This window comes from Solenopsis invicta, chromosome 5, assembly GCF_016802725.1.
Source record: "Solenopsis invicta isolate M01_SB chromosome 5, UNIL_Sinv_3.0, whole genome shotgun sequence".
NCBI classification, from domain to species: Eukaryota; Metazoa; Arthropoda; class Insecta; order Hymenoptera; family Formicidae; genus Solenopsis; species Solenopsis invicta.
In genome coordinates this window covers 10795001-10814591 of record NC_052668.1, presented here as the reverse complement: position 1 = coordinate 10814591, position 19591 = coordinate 10795001, and the positions used below count along the sequence as shown (strand labels likewise).

The following is a 19591-nucleotide window of genomic DNA, read 5'->3' as shown; positions in this document are numbered from 1 at the left end:
TTATAAATGCTTATTCTAAAACTCACTCCACTCTAGCTTATCTCTATTTCCCAATGAATAAATACATTCCGAATGTTTGAGACAAATGTCTGGTTCATTTATTCTTAAGTTTAGTTCTCGTTCAAAACTCTAACGAACAACATCTCTGTATAAGCAGCCAGAAATAAAAGAATTTTCCATAAAAGAAATCCCGATATAGTTTTATATTATTACTTCGTTACACTTCCACACGTAACATTGACCGTAAACGTGTTTTCAAGTATGATTTCAAGTATCATTGCCTCTTTGAGATAAAAGTAATACGTGATAGAGATAAGTTTGTTACTTTGCTGTTCAAAGTTATTCTAACATGCAAATGTATCTCTTATAGTACGGCTGGATGATGGCTGACTTGAAGAATCTCAGTCTGGGAAGTGGTGCAGTATCCAGGTATAACGGCGATGAACAAGTGCAGTTTATTCCAGGCGGGAGTCATCAGGTGACAATCAGATCACCTCCTCCTTCCTTACATTTGGAAAATCTCAACAATGCGGTTCACGGGTAGGTATACTTTATTGCTGTAATTATTATATACTTAATTATTATTTGCACACTATTCCAAGTTTGGATTTTGATGCCGAGTACGTTGTAATACGTAAATTGAAATAAACAAGAAAAATAAAATACAGCTAGCCAAAATATTATTGATACTATTAATAAACCAGACAACATTGAAGTAACGTGCTAAATGGATGCATAGATTAGGTTATTAGATATTAGATATCGTTGAATAATAAACAGCTAAAGTTGCATTGCATTTTTTGTGCGAAAATACATGGCAGGGGACAAGAAAAAGAATGAGGAATACATTACCTCTGATTACATAAAGGTTTTTCCTTATATAACCGATAAAAATTTGATACTCTTCAACATAACATTATGCTAGACTTACTTGACTCATACAATTATTGGTACAATGAAAGAGTTTAATTAAAAGCAAAAATAATAATCGAATAATAATTGATGAAATTGAAATGATAACCAAAAATATTAATCAATTATCTTTACAAGTTAATGTTAGTTATTTTAATGTTAGTTATTCGTTCGATCGGTAATAAATACGAATAATTTTCTTTAATGCAAGTAATTAATACGAATCCATAAGTGGTCAGTTTACATTATAATTATTGACATAAATATTAGATTTCAATTGTATAAACGTTTCGATCCTCAATGCCAATGTGGATCCTCTTCACAGTAACCTTACGTTGGACAAACACGACTATTAAAAAGTAGAATTGATGTGGCATAAAAATGAAAATAATAAATGACATAGAAACCATATAAAAAAAAACACGATACAAATTTTAATAATTACAGAACGCCATTCTCTCATGCCTTTGATTGGGATAACATTGCATTCTTGAATGAAGATATTAAGAATCGCCTAATATTTGAGATGACATGTATACAAAAAAGCAAAAAAAAAAAAGATTAAATTTATAGAGTGAAATTTATAGACTAATTTCCTTGATTCAATTTATTTTGATCTCGTTCGCTAATTTATAAGTTTCCTATTTGAAAAATATTATTTAATGTTCGAATCAGGATGATTTGTAAACAAGAGAGGGAAAAATATTTATATTTGATTTCTCTGATAAATCGTCGGCATTAACGTTGTATATTTTGATCGGTATACTTGTTGTTTTACATCTTTTTCTTTTGTTGATCTTAATTTAAATTTAAAAATAAATTGCTTTTCGCCATATTCGTAATTACATCATATTTACAATTTGATAGTTTTTTGTTTTATTTTTTTTCACTAATTTTTTATTTTTATTTTTTATTAATTTATTTGTACTAATAACATTATTCTCCGTTGTCAGTGATTAAAAAATTGTAGCCTTAACACTAAAATCCTTGCACTATATTAATTACGATTAATGAGGAGGCAGAAATTATCAGTTATGTTCAATATTTCCTTTGTTCCTAATTTGTGGCTACACTGAAAAAGATCGTTATTTATGATCGAAACGTTTATACAACTGAAATCTAAAATTTATATCAATAATTGTACTGCCTATTTGAATCCGTAGAGAAAGGAAGGGAATAGTGGAATATCATTTCTTTTTTTTTTGTAAATAAGTAATTATTAACGCCATATAATTTTTATCAACACCGGTTTGTTAGCTATAGAGTTCTATCAATTACCCTATAGCAGAAGTTCATTAAGTATATCAAACAAAATTTATTATTTATAATTTATTGAAGAACAAAAAGAGGATACGTTTGAAGAATAACGAAGCTAGGGAATACATACTAACAACCAATGTTAAAAAAGGCACTTTTATGTAATTATACAAAATCACAGATTAATGATCCTTTGTAAATCTTACATACTAACAAGTGCCACAAGTTTTTATAAATATTTTATGTAATATTCTGGACAACACAAATTTTAAAATCGAATTATAAGACATCCTTTAGACGTCTAAGATGCTTTTAAGGCGAGGGGGAATTCACAACCCAAAATTTTGTACACCAATGCCGATTTTTGGCATTGCTGTAAAACACTGCCGACATTTTTGTACACTGCCGACAATGCTTATTGTTAGTCAATGCCTACAATGCCGTCAATCCTATATTAAAATTAAGGCAATGCCATGCAATTATGAACACTACCGCGTGCCCATTATCATACGCCAATGCCTGCACAAGAATTCTAAAGCTTTCCCGAAGTATTCAAAAATTTTTGTGCTCAACCCCATGATCGAAAAACCGACTCTGAAGTGAGCTCACCACTCCCCAACCACTGACGACAATGCCGTCAATATTATAGGTCACTGCTTACTTTTTTCGGCAGTCCACTGCCGAAATTTTGTACACCAATGCCGGCTGTGAATTTCCCCTCGTTTTAAGGCTACTTTTGAAAATGTGTTTTAAAGACATTTTTTTAATGTCTTAAAGACGTCTTATGATTCGATTTTAATTTGAGATGTTTTATTAAAAAAAATTTTTTTTTAATAATTTCTTTGGCTGAGAAAATAATTTTTTTAAATAATTTTTTTGCTGTTAATAAGCATTATGTAACGTCCACTATGACTTGCTGTAAAGTTGTAAGAATGATCTAACACGCGTAATGATTTACGATCCCTCTCACTGCATAATATATGTACATATATTTTTTAATATAGCGAATTCATGTACACAATACGGCATATATGAAATTCAATTATATTATTTGAAAACCACATTCAAGACTTTCAAGCTAAAGTTAAAAAATTAATATTTAATATTCTTTTCAAAATTACGTAGAGGATATACACATGCGTAAAAACTGCTACCTACAAAACTGAAATTTAGCTTTGTAAAAATGCAATGAATACTAATGACTAGTAACCATCTTACAATGTCTAAATAGATTATAACAAAGTAATTTTAACTGTTGCTCTTAAAAGTCAAAGATTTATATGAAATATCGTGGCATCTAACCATCCCTCACAATCCCTGTTTTTCTCTAAATTATACATGTATTAAAGATGATTGTTCGTAGTTATTATCACTTGATAAAATAACTAGCATTAGACTGACAGTTGATCAATATTTTTGATTTATTCTTGAAGCTTTAATTATTAATTATCTGAATTATCTGAAATAATACGTCTGCGTTATTGATATAATTTAATTTCTTTTTTTTCCTAACTTTAGATAATTTTTTAAGTTTTATAATTGCTATATAATCTCTATACAATCTCTATCATGAAAATCATCATTGAAAAAGGTTATCAAAAAGAATCAATCTAATCTATCAATAATCTCATTAAGAGAGATTATTAAATAAATAAATCAAAATTGTTACTAATTTATCAAAAACAGCTGATAATCGTTGATAATTATGAAGAAACTAATATGTTACAAGAATAATGAAAATGTCCGGCTCGTATGTATATAATATACAATAATGCAAGTCTAAGATAAAAATAACGAGCAATAAGGAATTTAATTATATTGATCTTTTAATAAAGACATATAATAAGTAAAAGATTAGACAGAACGTTTCGACCACATACTGGGTCTTCTTTAGTTGTCATATAATACAAAAATATCGGTTTAAATTTAATAATTCAACGCATCGCTAAATTTGTTGATCGAATGATGCCGTACATTCCATACCTCCGTTTGAACTGTTATGTGTTAAATGAGTGTTTCTTCAAACGTGTCCATGTTGTTGTAATCGTCATTTGTGTCCAAAATTATTGTAAAATCTTTTGTCCTCTTTACTGATTCATTGTTGCCAAACGCTGATAGTTTTAGAGTCAAAATGTTAAAATAATTTCCACATCCGGTTTGCATCGTACACTGAACGTAAATATGTTTCACAGATATTGACAACGAGCGCTGAATTGTTAACAAGCCTCTGTCTTTTACAAAGAGTCAAACTTGAGTGAGCTTTTATTAAATGATTATAATTTCTTTATTTCTAGTGTAAGTTTTTTATTGCGTCCTTATTTGGCCTTACACTTGTATTATGTTACAAGAATTTTTGTACCGTTCTTCTACGCACTATAGAATAATACTTATAGAAAGAAGGTCTCCTGATGATTACCTCGACCTCTACTAGGCAGCCTTCGTTTCTGGCCTTAAGAAAAGGGAAACTAGTGTCTTTGTTCGTTCTCGGGAATATAAATTGCTTATGATCTACTGTTTAGTATTCTATGACACGTACTTATGATATTGATTTACATTATAGTATCACTCCGTGATTTCTTAAACTTGAAATAATATTGTATACATTTGGTATAATTAATATGAATCAGTATAAATTATTATTTAACATAAAGTTTATTGTTTTTGGAAACCTCGATTAATCATGTTAAATCTGACACATGTGATGAACATACAGGGCGTTGTATTAATATATTGGACAGTACAATGGGTTGCGCGGTAAACTTTGCAAGGGCAGGTGAAGGGCTCAATAGGTAATAACGACATATACATGTACTGTCATAACTTATTGATTGAGTAGATTACGTGCATTTTTACCAATTATAATTGGTAAAATACGATATGTGTATACGCATGATTATCTATTGAGCCGCGCCTGTCCGTGCAAAATCTGGCGTGTAATTCATCATACTGCCCAATATGTTAATGCAACACCCTAGACGAAAAGATAAATTTATTAATTTTCAAATACATAAGATACTTGTTTTTTGTAATTAATGTTTCTAAATTAAGTTTTAATTTTGGCGTTACTAATCTGTTCCAAGATATAATGAATCGTAACTGATTAACTTAATAGTCATGTTGAGTCATGTTATAGTTCAGCTCATTGTGTTGAATTAACCTTTGCATTGCAATCTTCAAGATCTTCGAGATCAAGTTATCAAGCTCAAGTTCAATCAAATGTACAATAGGCCAGAATTTGACCGTGCGTCATGAAAATTGTGAATGGGGAGGGGAAGAGTATAGCCCTCGGACTATACACGCGAACCTTTCCTTAAATACTAATTGTAAGATCTAAAAGGGATCTCAAGGCCCTAACTTCGATCGTAGTTTCCTCAACGTTTATGTGTACATGTGTCCTTACATTTCGACAATGTAATCTATTGCTGATGCTAAAAATAACGTTCAATTTGTGTACTAAAATGCACAGTATACACATATAAAATGATGTAACTTATAACGTCTTTAAACAACTTATTTCAAAACTATGTGTCATGCAAGTTTTGTTATTGTTGAAGCTAATGACAGTCGATAAAAATTTGTTGCGATATAAGTAATTAATTTTCGCGTGCAAGAATAATTGACTAGAATTACATGGCTGCTTCATTATACTAGCGTCATTATTATTATTACACATAGGGGAAAAACACAAATAAGAAAAAAACCTCATCAATGATAAATTTTTCCTCCAAACGAAAATTCAAAGGTGGGAAGAATAGCGATGGTTCCGATATATTCTGGGTGCCGATGGTTATATGTATATATTGAAGACTATATATATATATATATATTGCTCATAGCATGACAATCGATTCTAATTGTTTCAGGGCCCGACAAACGATCACGGTCAAGGTTTTTGACCTCGCGGAAGTTTCGATCAAGCATTCCTCGAACTTGGGCATTCTCCGAAATCGAGGAATGCACGAATTTGTATTTGCAAATACGCATGTATATAGCTCAAGTTCTATTCGTAATTTTCATTGCAATTTTCTGGAAGTAAACGTCAATGCCCGTATCGCGAGATCAGTTAGCTTCCGCGACTCTCTGATTCATCGCCGAGTGCACCCGTAACGCACTGGACGAGGGCAATGATGCTTTTTCTTTGTGTGACTCGTCTCTCTGTGAGTCAGTCGAACGAATAAAAGATACATACCCGTTCCACGCTATCGTACGACAAAGATAACAAATTTTAGTTGAGGACAGTATTCCTAAGAAAAAATAAAAAGTTAATCCTTAAAAGGTATATATAATATAACCTTTAGCGCAATTGGCTTCCTTAGTCTTTTTTATACGAGGAATATGATTTACGAAATATGAAGAATCTATGAATTCTTTCTTAAGTAGTTAAGTACGCAATTCAGTATTATATGCAGGACAGACACTTAACGCGTTTAATAATACGGCAAAATGGAACAGTACTTGGTATTTGAAATTTTTATAGTGCCGTTACGTTTTAATGTCATACATATGAAAAATCGATAGACAACGAGGAGAACTTATAGAAATGAAAGTTTGTTGAGTGCAAGGTTTTGTAGGCATGACTTTACATACAAACACAGAAAGGCATATAGAATCGAGTGAAGTTCTGCAGTAATATTTATATAATCTGATATTATCTCTTGTGAATATATCAAAGACAACGTATTCGTGTATTTTCGTAAGGCTATCTATTGGACTGACTCACCGACCGCCATGCGGTCAAAAACACGTACTTGATAAACTTTCCGTCAAACTTATTAAACTTGCAAAACCGCGGTGCCTATCTCTGCAACTTATTAAAGTAATAAATTAAATTAAATTAATTAAAACAAATTACTAATATTCATTAATTCATAACATACTATGAAATTAGATGATTTAAAAATAAATCAAAGTGTATTAAAAAATACTGTTATTTATATGAAGAAAAAAATAATAAGAGTATGATGCTCTCTCTTTTAAATTTATACGTTTTGATGTTAAGTTCAGCGTCGGAGATTTAAATGCGCTTGTTCAAGAATCCGTGTGAAGCTTTTGAAAGTAAATAATATTTATCGACAAAATAAATGCGGGAATTCTATTGATTTTACTCGATCGCCAAATTTTTACGAGACATTCTGATTATTCAATCAGTGAATAAGTGTTTATTTTCACTAGCGTTGTCGGTTGAGAATTAGATCGTTCGGTCTTTTCTGCGAAATATCAATGTTCTCTCTTTTCAGTTTCTTCGGGCTTTACTTACCACAGAGTCAAACTTACTACTTTTATTCCGTTCCTTTGAAAGTTTTTCCAATGATCGTGTTTGCCGGAGGACAGGCGAACATACGCAATAGGAAGTCGATAAGAAGTCGAGGAAGAATTATTAAATAAGAACGAGTCGCAATTCTCTCAGAAAGTCAAATCATGAATCGTCCCAATAATGATTTGTAGATGCAGTCACAGAAATATTTATATCCTTAATGTAATGGTTTTTCTGTCACGTTCAACCGAGCGTAAAGCAGTAAAAATATCTGCTCTCGTGCACATTTTTGTCTTCCTTTAACAGTAGAAAATAGTAGACTTTTACGCGCACGGCTATAACCGCGTCAGAAATTGCTGAAAATGTACGTTTACAACGGGAAACGTGCAGTGCGCACGCAAAATCGTTATTAGCTACCGAGATGTAATGATGCACCATGACGGTACACGATACAAATATAAGAGAAACAACTCCGACAGGATGAACTGCATTTCTACGGATATTATGCGCGATTATAATACCGTTGATAAACATTCTATGTTACGGCGTTCTATGGTATAGCGATATCTTACACGCATGTACGTGTCAATGAATTCTCTTTTAATGCGTATGTAAATTATAATAAATCAAAGAGTCAAAATTTAATATAAGATAAAAGAAATCATATTTGTTTACCATTGTTCTTCGACTTTGAAAATCATTATGAACTAAATATTCAGTGTCCTCTGTAATATTGCAGCTAATATTTAATAGTGCTCTTTTCCGAAGACACAATCGGACTCATTACTCAATGTCATGGATTAATCGGCACCATGGTCACAAACGTATAAAATAAAACGCAAACAGCGTTAAAATGTCGAAAGGGATATGCGTTTAATAACCAGCCATTGTTGCATCTGACCTTACATACAATTCCACATTTTAATTAGGACATTATGAGATGTATTCCTAAAATCTCATTGATTCCGAATAGATCGATGTGCATTCCGCAACCTTGACGTTTATGAATACGCGGCATCCGCGTCCTCATTCAGCGAGAATCGCACGCGTATATCTACTTAAACGTATATGCGTCTCACGCTTTTCAAACAGGAGACGAGAAGCAATAAGTAGATTAATCATTGTACAACGTGTTTGCGAACGTCACGTAATGACATATGAAAGTTTGCAATTTTTGCGATTTATAGAGCACACTATGCTAAAGCTAACTAAGCTCAGACATTGTCGGACAAATGTAGACATTTAGCTGTCGGCGACTCGATTGGCAAAGCTAACGAGTGGACGAAAACGTTTTATTGTTACAGCGGCTCGCAGAACAACCTCCACTGCAGTTGCAATGGCACCACGTCGAACGGGGCTGCGGCTACGGTATGCACCGGCGGTGTTCTGGCCAGGAAAGTGCCGAACCACAGCGGCGCCAGTCCTGGACAGAGCAATAAGAAGCCGGCTGTATCACTGACGCATCTCCCGAAGAGGCCACCGGTCGACGTGGAGTTCAAGAACCTGGCCTATAGCGTGTCCGAGGGCAGAAAAAGAGGTAAGTCTTGAAGAAGTGTGGCAATTGTAATTACCGTTCCAGAAGATTCCGAGAGAACGTCGAATTCGTGTTCGAGCAGCGCGACGCGAGTCATTATCAAGGTGCGATTGTTATCGCGAAGAATGAAGTAAAAAAAAGAAATTGAGGTAGGACGGATAAGCCCTCCGACTTTAATCAAATCAACTGCTTATGCCTCGAAATATACGTATCGGATATATTTTCAACACCGCAGTATCGATTCAATAACGTCTCGCTGGAACAAAAACATAGATAATTCAGCATGTTAGAGCGATCAGGTTGAAGTGGCGAATCGAATGTACGGAGTCCTATCCGGTAGGCTTTTCGTCCCATCACAGCGTATGTGAACGACCTGACCGAAAAAATCGATAGAAATGCACGGGCAGGTAGCCGTTTCGGCGCAGTTGCACCGTCCGCGGTGCAGCTGCACTGGCGATAAAGAGGTCAGCCAGGAGGTTTGTCTATCCGAGAGATATTTAATTAGAAACTGCGTTTCTATATAATAATTTGAACGTCGCGGCATTGGTAAGAATTTTGGTAATCAACCGTAGTGAGAATTTTGGCAATAAACTATATCAGAATTGAAGCGTTATCATAAAATACTGTTTCATGCGTTTTCGCACTCCCCCGCATACATTATCACGTCACGTTAATCAAAACAGGAATAATGTTATATATTTAATATTGAATATCTCTTCTATAATGTATTATATGTGCAGTGATATAAACGTGTCAAATTTCTGAAGTTTTTAAATTTTAAGAAGATTTACGAATCTCCAGAGATAAATCCTCACTGCAGCTTAAATGTTTTAGACTATAGAGAAACACATAATTCACGTATCCGTCATTTTTCTTTATTATCTCCGCTTTGTGTATTGCAGGATACAAAACTATTCTAAAATGCGTGAATGGAAAATTTAGATGTGGAGAACTGACGGCCATTATGGGACCGTCCGGCGCTGGAAAAAGCACGCTTATGAACGTTTTAGCAGGCTACAAGTAAGATCATTTCGACGGACGATTAACGACTCATTAAGATTGAAAGATAATTGTAATCATTTTGCGTTATCTTGTAGAACCTCGCACTTGAGCGGTTCGGTGCTGATAAACGGTAAAGACAGGAATCTCAGAAGATTTCGGAAGATGTCTTGCTATATCATGCAGGACGACCGACTTCTACCACACTTGACTGTTTATGAGGCGATGACAGTGTCGGCGAATCTGAAGTTGGGAAAGGATATCAGCTTGACCGCCAAGAAAGTAGTGGTACGATAAACATGATTTCTTCCCTTCCGCGTCTCCTCGTGAGGAAGACGTAAGTTTAGCTGTCCGTAAGTTAAGCAGTCTCGTGTTTGAAATCCCGTGTAATCGCATTGACAGATTGAGGAGATTATGGAAACGCTTGGCCTACTCGAAGCCAGTAACACGCAGACCCAGAGTCTCAGCGGTGGGCAAAGGAAGAGATTGTCAATAGCCCTGGAGCTCGTCAATAATCCGCCGGTTATGTTTTTCGACGAACCTACTTCCGGTTTGGACAGCTCTTCTTGTTTCCAGTGTCTAAGTTTGCTCAAATCCTTAAGCAGAGGAGGTATAGTTCCCACGGGATTTTCCACGACTCTCTCACGTTTGCAAGTGAAAAAGGAATCGTTATCGCTTTATGCTCATGTCCTTTGCAGGAAGAACGATCATATGTACGATCCATCAACCGAGTGCGCGATTGTTCGAGATGTTCGATCATCTCTACCTACTTGCCGAAGGCCAATGTATATATCAAGGCAATGTCGGTGGTCTGGTGCCCTTCTTGTCATCAATGGGCCTCGAGTGTCCGAGTTACCATAATCCAGCAGATTACGGTAAGTATCTAGATGAACTCCATAAAGTTTCCGTTATCTTAATCGATCCAAATTTCTATTGTCACTTCTACAAGAGATTTTGTACAACGAACTCTTTTGCTCGAATAAGATTAATTTTACTCCAGAATAAAATTAATCTCGATCACGTAATTAAATTTTAAATATTTTACAAAGTATAATATCCATTAAATCAAAGTTTTCACAGTGCGCTAATAAAATTTTATCGGTTCAGTGATGGAGGTTGCTTGCGGGGAGCACGGTGAGTGCGTTCATAAGCTCGTGATGGCTGTGAACAACGGCAAGTGCAACAACTATCAGCACCATCAGGTAGCCCTCGCCGCAGCGCAAACAGTGTCGAACGATATAGCCAAGGAATCACCACAGGAGCAGACGAAACCGGAGGGCACCGTAATGATACCAAACGGAGTTGCGAAGCCACCGACTGGCGCGACGATGATCAATATGCCGGTTTCTTGCACAACGTCGTTGCTAGACAGCGCGGAAAGTATAGAACAGAAGGTCGGCTTTCCGACGAACGGTTGGCTGCAGTTCTGGATACTACTCAAGAGGACATTCCTATCGCAGATACGAGATATGGTAAGTACAATGTATTGACACATAATTTGAAATATTCTTTTTCATCAACTTTTCTAAGGAAAACAACGTTCTATTACCGAGTCAGAAACGTAATTGATCTTAAAAATTGTTCAAAGAACTGTATTGTATTAGACACAGCGCAATTTTTTTATTACAAAGAAGATACGTTTCTTTAAAGAAACTTCTTATTAATAATTATCTACTTTAAGATATCTGATTTTTGCCGTGTCGCTTTTATAGACTCTAACAAAGGTAAGACTGATCTCACATATAATCGTCGGCTTCCTGATCGGCGCAATTTATTATGATATCGGCAACGAGGCTTCGGAAGTCATGAGTAACGCCGGATGTGTCTTCTTTACGGTGATGTTTCTCATGTTCACCGCCATGATGCCTACGATATTAACATGTAAGTGATTTCATAGTTGTGCCATCGCAAAATGCATTCTCAAAACTCGTTTTATTGTTACTATGTTACTCTTGTCGCAGTTCCGACGGAAATGTCCGTATTTGTGAGGGAGCACCTAAACTACTGGTACTCGGTGAAAGCTTTTTACCTCGCGAGAACATTGGCGGACTTGCCGTTTCAAGTGAGTACACAATTTATGATCTTTGTTGCTCAATTGTATCAAGACACAATTATATCATAACTCATACGATGGTAAATCATTGCAGATGGTGTACTCTATAGCCTACGTGGTGATTGTGTACTTTATTACGTCACAACCGTTGGAGACGGAACGTTTTCTTATGTACCTAAATATATGCATATTGACGTCGCTAGTTGCGCAATCTATCGGTCTGTTGATAGGAGCAGCGATGAGTGTGGAGGTAATGTCACAAAATATAGTAGTGTCCACAAGATCAACTTTCCTTATCACGAACACTTAAAAAAAAAATGCATATGATCATTTTCCCATTTTCTTTAATCTTTCCTGTTACTTAACCTCGTCGATGTTATTGTCCGCAGAGTGGAGTGTTTATCGGACCCGTAATGTCGGTCCCCATCATTCTCTTCTCCGGCTTCTTTGTTAACTTCAACGCTGTACCAAAGTATCTAAAATTTCTCTCGTACGTGAGCTACGTAAGGTACGGCTTCGAGGGCGCCATGATCTCCGTGTACGGCTACAATCGAGCGAAGCTCAAGTGTTCCGAGTACTACTGCCACTTCAAGAGTCCGACGAAGTTCCTCGAACAGATGGCCATGGAGAACGCGGTCTACTGGGTGGATGTCGTTGCCCTGCTCGGCTTTCTGCTCGTTCTCAGAGTGGTCGTTTATTTCGTGCTGAAGCTCAAGTTGCGATCCCTTCGTTAAAAACTCTGATAGGAGTCCAGGACAGACAATAATCACGTCACGACTCTACGACCGCCATAAACCTCGATCTGGATATCATCGAAGATCATACTTTCGTAAATGCGGAATCAACGACGTAAGGAGGATTGAAACTATTTCGATTTCGAAATTGAGAAAGGTAGAACTGTCGCGTTGATAAACACTGCGAAAGAAGAAATCTACGAAAAGAATATTCGCTTCGAATAGAAACATTGAGATAACGCAGTAATTAATTCAAACAATCATTTGACATACGAACTTTGATGAGTGATTTAAGTCGTTAGAGATTGCAAGTTCTTTATTTTATTTTCCGTCTCTTTTTCTCTACTGAAGTATGATGTTTTCTTCAAAGTATGATGTTCAATTACGTAGCTCTTCAAATGTGTTTAAGTATCATCGATTGTAATATTTGTGCGGTACCAAAATGAATGATCTCTGCCATTGGCAAAAGAGGACGCTCTATCGTACTTTATTAGTTCGAGTAAATAAACTAGTTATCGTGACGAGAACTCGAATTTGATTAAAGGCGAATCGTAATCTTAGATAGGCATTTAAAAGTAAGTAGTCTAGGCAGGAGTTAGGTTATCTTCAATCGCGCATTAACAACAGTAGGCCGATTCGCGACGGCAACACGACGGGCAATCCGGCATCGAATTAAAATCGCGAACGTTTATAGCCAATTACTACGAACTCGCCAGGAGCCTTAGGCCCATTTGTGACTATGTGTCCCTCCAACGAGCGCGTTTAAGTGCGAATAAAATAAAGGTTTCTATATATAGGCTGGATAGGACACATGAATCGTTAAAACAAGTCTTTCATTATTCTCATCTTACATTAGTTCATAGTTCGCCACGTTCAATTATGACTGCGATTTAGGTATCTCCGTGAACAAATCGCATCGCATACTTATGATCGTATAAACAGAGCAATTCGTGAACATCGAGAGCAACGCTCGTTCGCGAATGGCGTTTTCGTACCAATAAGGTGGTAGAGGCCGACAAATATAACATAATTACGTAATCGCTCTTTCTTCATATCGTAATTTCGTCAACGATTTACCTAATAGCTAATAATAGTAATTATAAAGAGGGAAAGGATGGGAAAGAGAGAAGTGTTTATTGTAAAAAGCTCACACTTGACCAATCACTAGCTGCCTGAGCATTGCTTCTAAGTGCGAGTACTAAGTGTTGTTACACTCATCATAGTGTATAAAAAAATAACTATTCGAACAGTGGAAATTGCTGTATAGCTGTATAAAGCGTAAGACGAGATAAAGAGTGCGTCAATGAGTACATTTCGTTTTTGTAATAATGCTAATTCGCGGCCTACGCACGAATATGTTTTAATTTATTCAACAACTGACAGAGACATCAGTAATTAATATTGTATCGTAGATATTTTCAATTTACTTTACACACAGAACATTACTAACATTAATCGGTATGGCCATAATCAATGGGGAAAATATAAATATCGGGAGAGGCGATTTTATTTCTAAGAATTAAAGACCTTAGTTATGGTATTTTTTTTTTTCATGTTACGCACAAAGCTACTGGTGTAAATAACAATGAATACATGTCCCACTTTTTTATCTGTATCAACGAATGAATAGAGACAATGGCAGAACGACAAGGCAATAGAGTCTATCATGAAAGTTATAATTTTCTATGTTTTACCTGATAATCTCTCTCGCGTAATATTTTCTATTACATTAAATATACATTATGTTTGTTGGTAATGCGCTATTTATTAGGTCAATTAGCAATTATTTGGTATCAGCGTAAAAAGAAAGACAATATTTATGTTTTAATATTCTTATTTTATTTTACACATTTGTTTACTTTATTATAGCTGCATGACAATATGGTTTACGGTATACTTAAGTTTAATGAAATAATTTGTGTTTACTCACATATGAAATATTACGATAATAGAGATAATTTGTTCGAATCACATTTATAGTTATTATGCGTTAGCTTGACTGTACAGTATTTACTTTTTCTTGCCATGTAACAGTTCCGTGGACAATTGTTATAGATGATGCAATAGTAAATATTAATTTCTGCACAATTAAAATCTATGTATGAATAATTCGATTATTTTTATTTTATTTCATTTCACACAGAAATTATTAAAGTTGCTATATATACCTCAAGAAATATCAAGAATTTTTATAAATCTGACCGTTGTAAGATATATTTTTGCAGTGAGAAATCAAATAACGTTTTTAGCTAAAGAGTTTATGCGTATGCTTTTGCGTCATATGATTCTAATATTAGACGTATGTTAAAGGAAAATATGTGCACATTAATCTTTAGGGTGGAAAATGAATTTCTATATTTGTAGGTATATGTTACAGTTCGTCATATAGATTATATTTGTACTTATCACGCGTCAAAAAGAAAGTGTAATTATCACGATAGTGATATGAAAGGGAAGGAAAGAATTTTAGAACTTAAATTTGCTTTAATTTATTGATTACGTATTATCTTTCTTATTGTATTATAAAACTTAATTCCTTTATGCCGAATTAATAATTAAATGGGTTATACGTCATGCCGAAAACATGATTAATTAGCTTTTTACGTCATTACGTGGAATATGCCAATGACCTGATGTTAACCAAAAGAAAAAAAAACAAACATTACATGACACTTGGATAAAAAGAAGTCTTATCCGCTGCGAGACTAAAGTTCATATTTAGAGTGGCATTTGTAAATATACGATATTTCAATGAGTTTCACATGCACGCGCGTAATGCGTTGTTAAACTGATAACTGTTAACGCGCTCAGACCTCGATATGCTGCTTTGGAAAGTGTTATTCCGATAAAGCGCGCACTATAGCATATAGCAATATTACAGGGTACTGTAAATTTCTCTCGATTCATTTATCCGTATAATCGAGATTTAAAATTTGTACGTGCAGTGCGCCGACGTACCGATCGTCTCTTTTGATAATTAGCAGTTAATCCCAATCATGCTCGATTGTGATATAATTTCCCGTTTGTCAATCTCGTACGACGCCGCGCAAGTCGCGCTCGAACGATCAATGAGCGTGAAAAGTAATCGGAATAACGTTTCTAGTCGACTTACAATCGTAATTAATCGCATCAGGCGTTCTGTGTTCAAGACTTCATGAGCATTATCGGCAAGCGCGCGAATTCTTCATTGTAAACCCGTGACGATCCCGCTCGTAGAACACAAGGAAAGCGCAAAATGCATAAGAAGATACAGGAAAGATACAGTTTGTAAGAATCAATTCAAATCCATTTCGCTTCTAGGGCTATCCTACGCGCGAAGTTGCCGGTTTGGAAGTTTTTTTTTTTGCAAATAGTAGATGTGGAGATCTCAAGAACAGAAAAAACAAAATGCGTTAACTTAAGCGAAAACTATTTGGTCGAAAGGACGCCAAATTGATCAGGGATATAAGATGCCAAAATGAGTCATTAAAATGATCGCAAAATGATAACACCATTACTACAAAACGTTCCATATCACGGATGTTTTGACTGATTTGTAATCTTGATTGTCACTTTAACGTCATTTTGATATCAATTTTACGTAATACAAAGTAATTATCCTGTATGGAAATAAATACAAGATCAACGTCCATTTCTATTCATATAGATTAACACTTTGTTTAATTACTGTTGGTTCTTTTTCTAATTCTTAGAATTAGAAAAAAATTACAAGTAAATTAAATTGTTATTAAAATTAATCTACATTAGTAGAAATATACGTTAGCCTTGAATTTATTTACTCTTTGGACATAAACATATAAACATTGAAAAGGTTAGATGAAATAATGATCAAAATATATGATTTGTTATTTAGGTATTTAAAAAGAAATATATGAGTACTAAGTATATAAATATATATACAGTATATAGTACAAATATAAAATATAAAGAAAAAAGAAAAATATAAAACATCTCGTAAATTATTGATTTTTCGATAATTCTTAATACTTTTATGCGTAGAAAAATTAATCATATTATTAAAAAAAATCGTATAATTTAAAAAAAAATGGAAGTAACCTTTATATAGTTTTGGTGCCTCCACGTAGAGAAAAAAAACAATGTGACCAAAATACGTCCCTTTAAAACCAAACAACTTTTGTTTAAAGCATTTTTTCTCAAATTTTTCTTTCAATCAAAAATGCAAAGTTTTTAGAGACAAATTAAAATGGGACACCCTGTATAACGAAGGTGAAATACAACCGTGCCTAAATGTTAAAAATATTTAGAAATAACAATACACTACAAAACAATAACGCGGATATCTCTTTCGAAAAAAATAAGCAAATAAGCAAAATTGTCTCATTATAATGATATCATTTTGATGTTAACGTGACCCTGATCGGATTTTCGACACAATATTAAAATTATTTAAATTTTAAACATTTACTCCCACTTTTTTATTTATATGATATTTTATCGCATACATAAAGTTTACATGGCGTTAATTTTTCGTCATATTGAACTATTACATGATAACAAACGACGGCTTTGACATCATATCGACATTATTTTGACCAGGCAGTTTTCATTGGAAATTTAATACAATTTATCAAATTACGACAAAAGAATGTGTCGTAAATATCAATATTAAATTGATATTATTGTGAGTTCTTTTCTGTTTTTCTTGAGATAATTAGCATGCATGCTTCCCAATCACAGAATGAAGCATACATGTCAGTCACCACTTCCACATGTGGGCCGCAAAAAAAATTTCCAACCGGCAACTCTGATCATGTGTCGAAACGCATACATACACACACATATACATAACACATATGCATACATCGATGTACAATGTATAACGTTACACACGACCACTATACCGAATATCACAATCTTTTTCCACTACCGTGATTTTATATGACGGAAAGAATATGAATGTGACTGAATTGTGTATGACTGTGCGCGCGCGCGAGTACAGAGACGCGGGCATGAAAGAGATCCCTTTTCCGGTATAACAATTAAGGAAGAAACGGGGAAAAAACCTCGCCGGATTTCGGCGCTAATGTACTGCGTGTCTTGATTTTATTGAGGGACGTCACGTTTGTACTAAAGCACAAATGAATAAACGATTGTATCAATGAGCGAGTTGTCTTTTTTATATAGTGCCTGTTTATCAAGGTGTTCACGTATCGGCATAAAATTTTCGTCGAGTGTCGACTTCGAAAATCGACCAAGGCAAACGTAGTCTCGTAGAAATAACGTTTGGGAATATTCCGTACAACGTGTACGTTTTAACGAGAAATGTTTACGACGTATATAGCCGAGTTGCAGACTTTGAACCGACGTCAGAGAGCAGCATCAAAATCACGTGCACACGTTCGACCAATATAGATACGAATCAGTGTTATTTTGAATATCATTTAATAGCGATACTGTGTGGTAGATTACCAATCTTGAATAAATTTTAACAATTTATTTAAATAAGTGTAAATAATCTTGTTTGGAAATGGAAAAGAGTTTTTTTTTACTTCTCGATCGTTTGCTATACGTTATCTAGACGCTCTATACAAAATTCAAACATCTTCATCTGGCACGTTTCACTCACTCTATCTCTCCTTCTTGGAACATTGTCAAAATGACATTTGATCCGCATGTGGTCCAAGTTGGTAGCGAGCTGCACGTTCAGTGTAGCATTGCGAGTATTGAGACACGCACGAGAGTCGTTCTAGGTGCGTGATCTTGCACGCTAACAAAGATAAGAGTTTATCGAGAGCATGGAGAAACCTATAGTGCGAGCGAGAGTGGTAAAGGTCCTCGGCAGGACGGGATCTCAAGGACAATGCACGCAGGTCAAAGTAGAATTTCTGAACGAGCAAAACAGGCAGCTCATCCGAAATGTCAAAGGTCCCGTGCGCGAAGGAGATATTCTGACGTTGCTGGAATCCGAACGAGAGGCCAGAAGACTCCGTTGAACTGCAGGAAGTAATCGTCGCGTGTCTTATGGAAAACTGGTGATGCGTTAGAAGATCCGCGCCCTGAAATTATGTCTTAATATTCTGGCGACAAACACGATGACGAAGTCAAGGAAAAAAAAGAGTTACCATCGGTTCTTGTGAATTCATTACTTACTTTTTGTGAAATTTTGAAACAATGTATCAAAAAAAAGGCAGCACACATGTGTTGTATTTTTATATTTGCAAAAAGTGGAGATTTCTTACTACTGTATGTGGCTTCTATTTTTTATCTTTCCACTTTTAACGTACCAATAAACTAATTTAACATGTACAAGTTTTATTATATTTTTTTACGTGCCGCAGACATAAAACTACTCATATATTTCTCATAAGACTAAAAATAGTAGCGGTTTGCCCGATGCGTTCGTAGTTCTCAAAATATTCACGATTAAATTTAACCGGACCCAAATGCACCTCGTTCCTCAATCGCAAGATGGTGACAGAATGCTTAAGAATCTTTACGACTCTTGTTATATAAAGAGATCACAAAAGCTTTCAAAATATTTATTTAATAGGGTAATTTACTTCTTGTAAAAAATGATTAAAAATAAAACATATCTTTGCAACGTATCTTATTTTCAGTTTGTTTGATATTTAGGGGAAAGTAGGGTTATTACGCACTGGGTAATTGTACGCTTCGTGGTTTGGCATCTTCCCAAGGAATAGAGATTATATCACGACGATATTTGTAGGCTAAAGGTATTTTTTTTATATATAACCATACGTTATATTATTTAAAAACGTAGTTAATTGAAAAAATAAGAAAAAGTAAAATCATGATTTTTGTTGTGATTTCGGCGTTCAGAAAATAAGGCAATAAGTCCGTATTTTTAATTTATTCATTTAATCTTG

General features: G+C 34.7%; 2 protein-coding genes across 2 annotated transcripts; both read left to right on the top strand.

Moving 5' to 3' along the window:
- Window positions 1-379: 379 nt before the first annotated feature.
- LOC105196997 (ATP-binding cassette sub-family G member 4) lies at window positions 380-17867 on the top strand. The gene is made up of 11 exons (XM_026130775.2): window positions 380-540; window positions 8728-8960; window positions 9860-9977; window positions 10055-10244; window positions 10359-10566; window positions 10655-10831; window positions 11064-11428; window positions 11669-11837; window positions 11918-12018; window positions 12104-12259; window positions 12399-17867. The coding sequence occupies exons 1-11, from the start codon at window positions 380-382 to the stop codon at window positions 12741-12743; spliced, it is 2223 nt and encodes a 740-aa protein (XP_025986560.1). The 3' UTR covers window positions 12744-17867.
- Window positions 17868-18217: 350 nt separating this feature from the next.
- Window positions 18218-19309, top strand: LOC105196953 (40S ribosomal protein S28). Its single transcript, XM_011163119.3, has one exon. It carries the CDS (start codon window positions 18500-18502, stop codon window positions 18695-18697), a length of 198 nt encoding a protein of 65 aa, XP_011161421.1. The 5' UTR covers window positions 18218-18499; the 3' UTR covers window positions 18698-19309.
- The last annotated feature ends 282 nt before the right edge of the window (window positions 19310-19591 follow it).

Excerpts from the sequence above, each read along its gene's own strand:
- LOC105196953 (XM_011163119.3), top strand. The coding sequence starts at position 18,500 with ATGGAGAAACCTATAGTGCGAGCGAGAGTGGTAAAGGTCCTCGGCAGG.
- LOC105196997 (XM_026130775.2), top strand. The coding sequence starts at position 380 with ATGATGGCTGACTTGAAGAATCTCAGTCTGGGAAGTGGTGCAGTATCC. Across the intron at positions 541-8,727 it reads CTCAACAATGCGGTTCACGG|CGGCTCGCAGAACAACCTCC; the intron begins GTAGGTATACTT and ends TTATTGTTACAG. Across the intron at positions 11,429-11,668 it reads TATCGCAGATACGAGATATG|ACTCTAACAAAGGTAAGACT; the intron begins GTAAGTACAATG and ends TCGCTTTTATAG.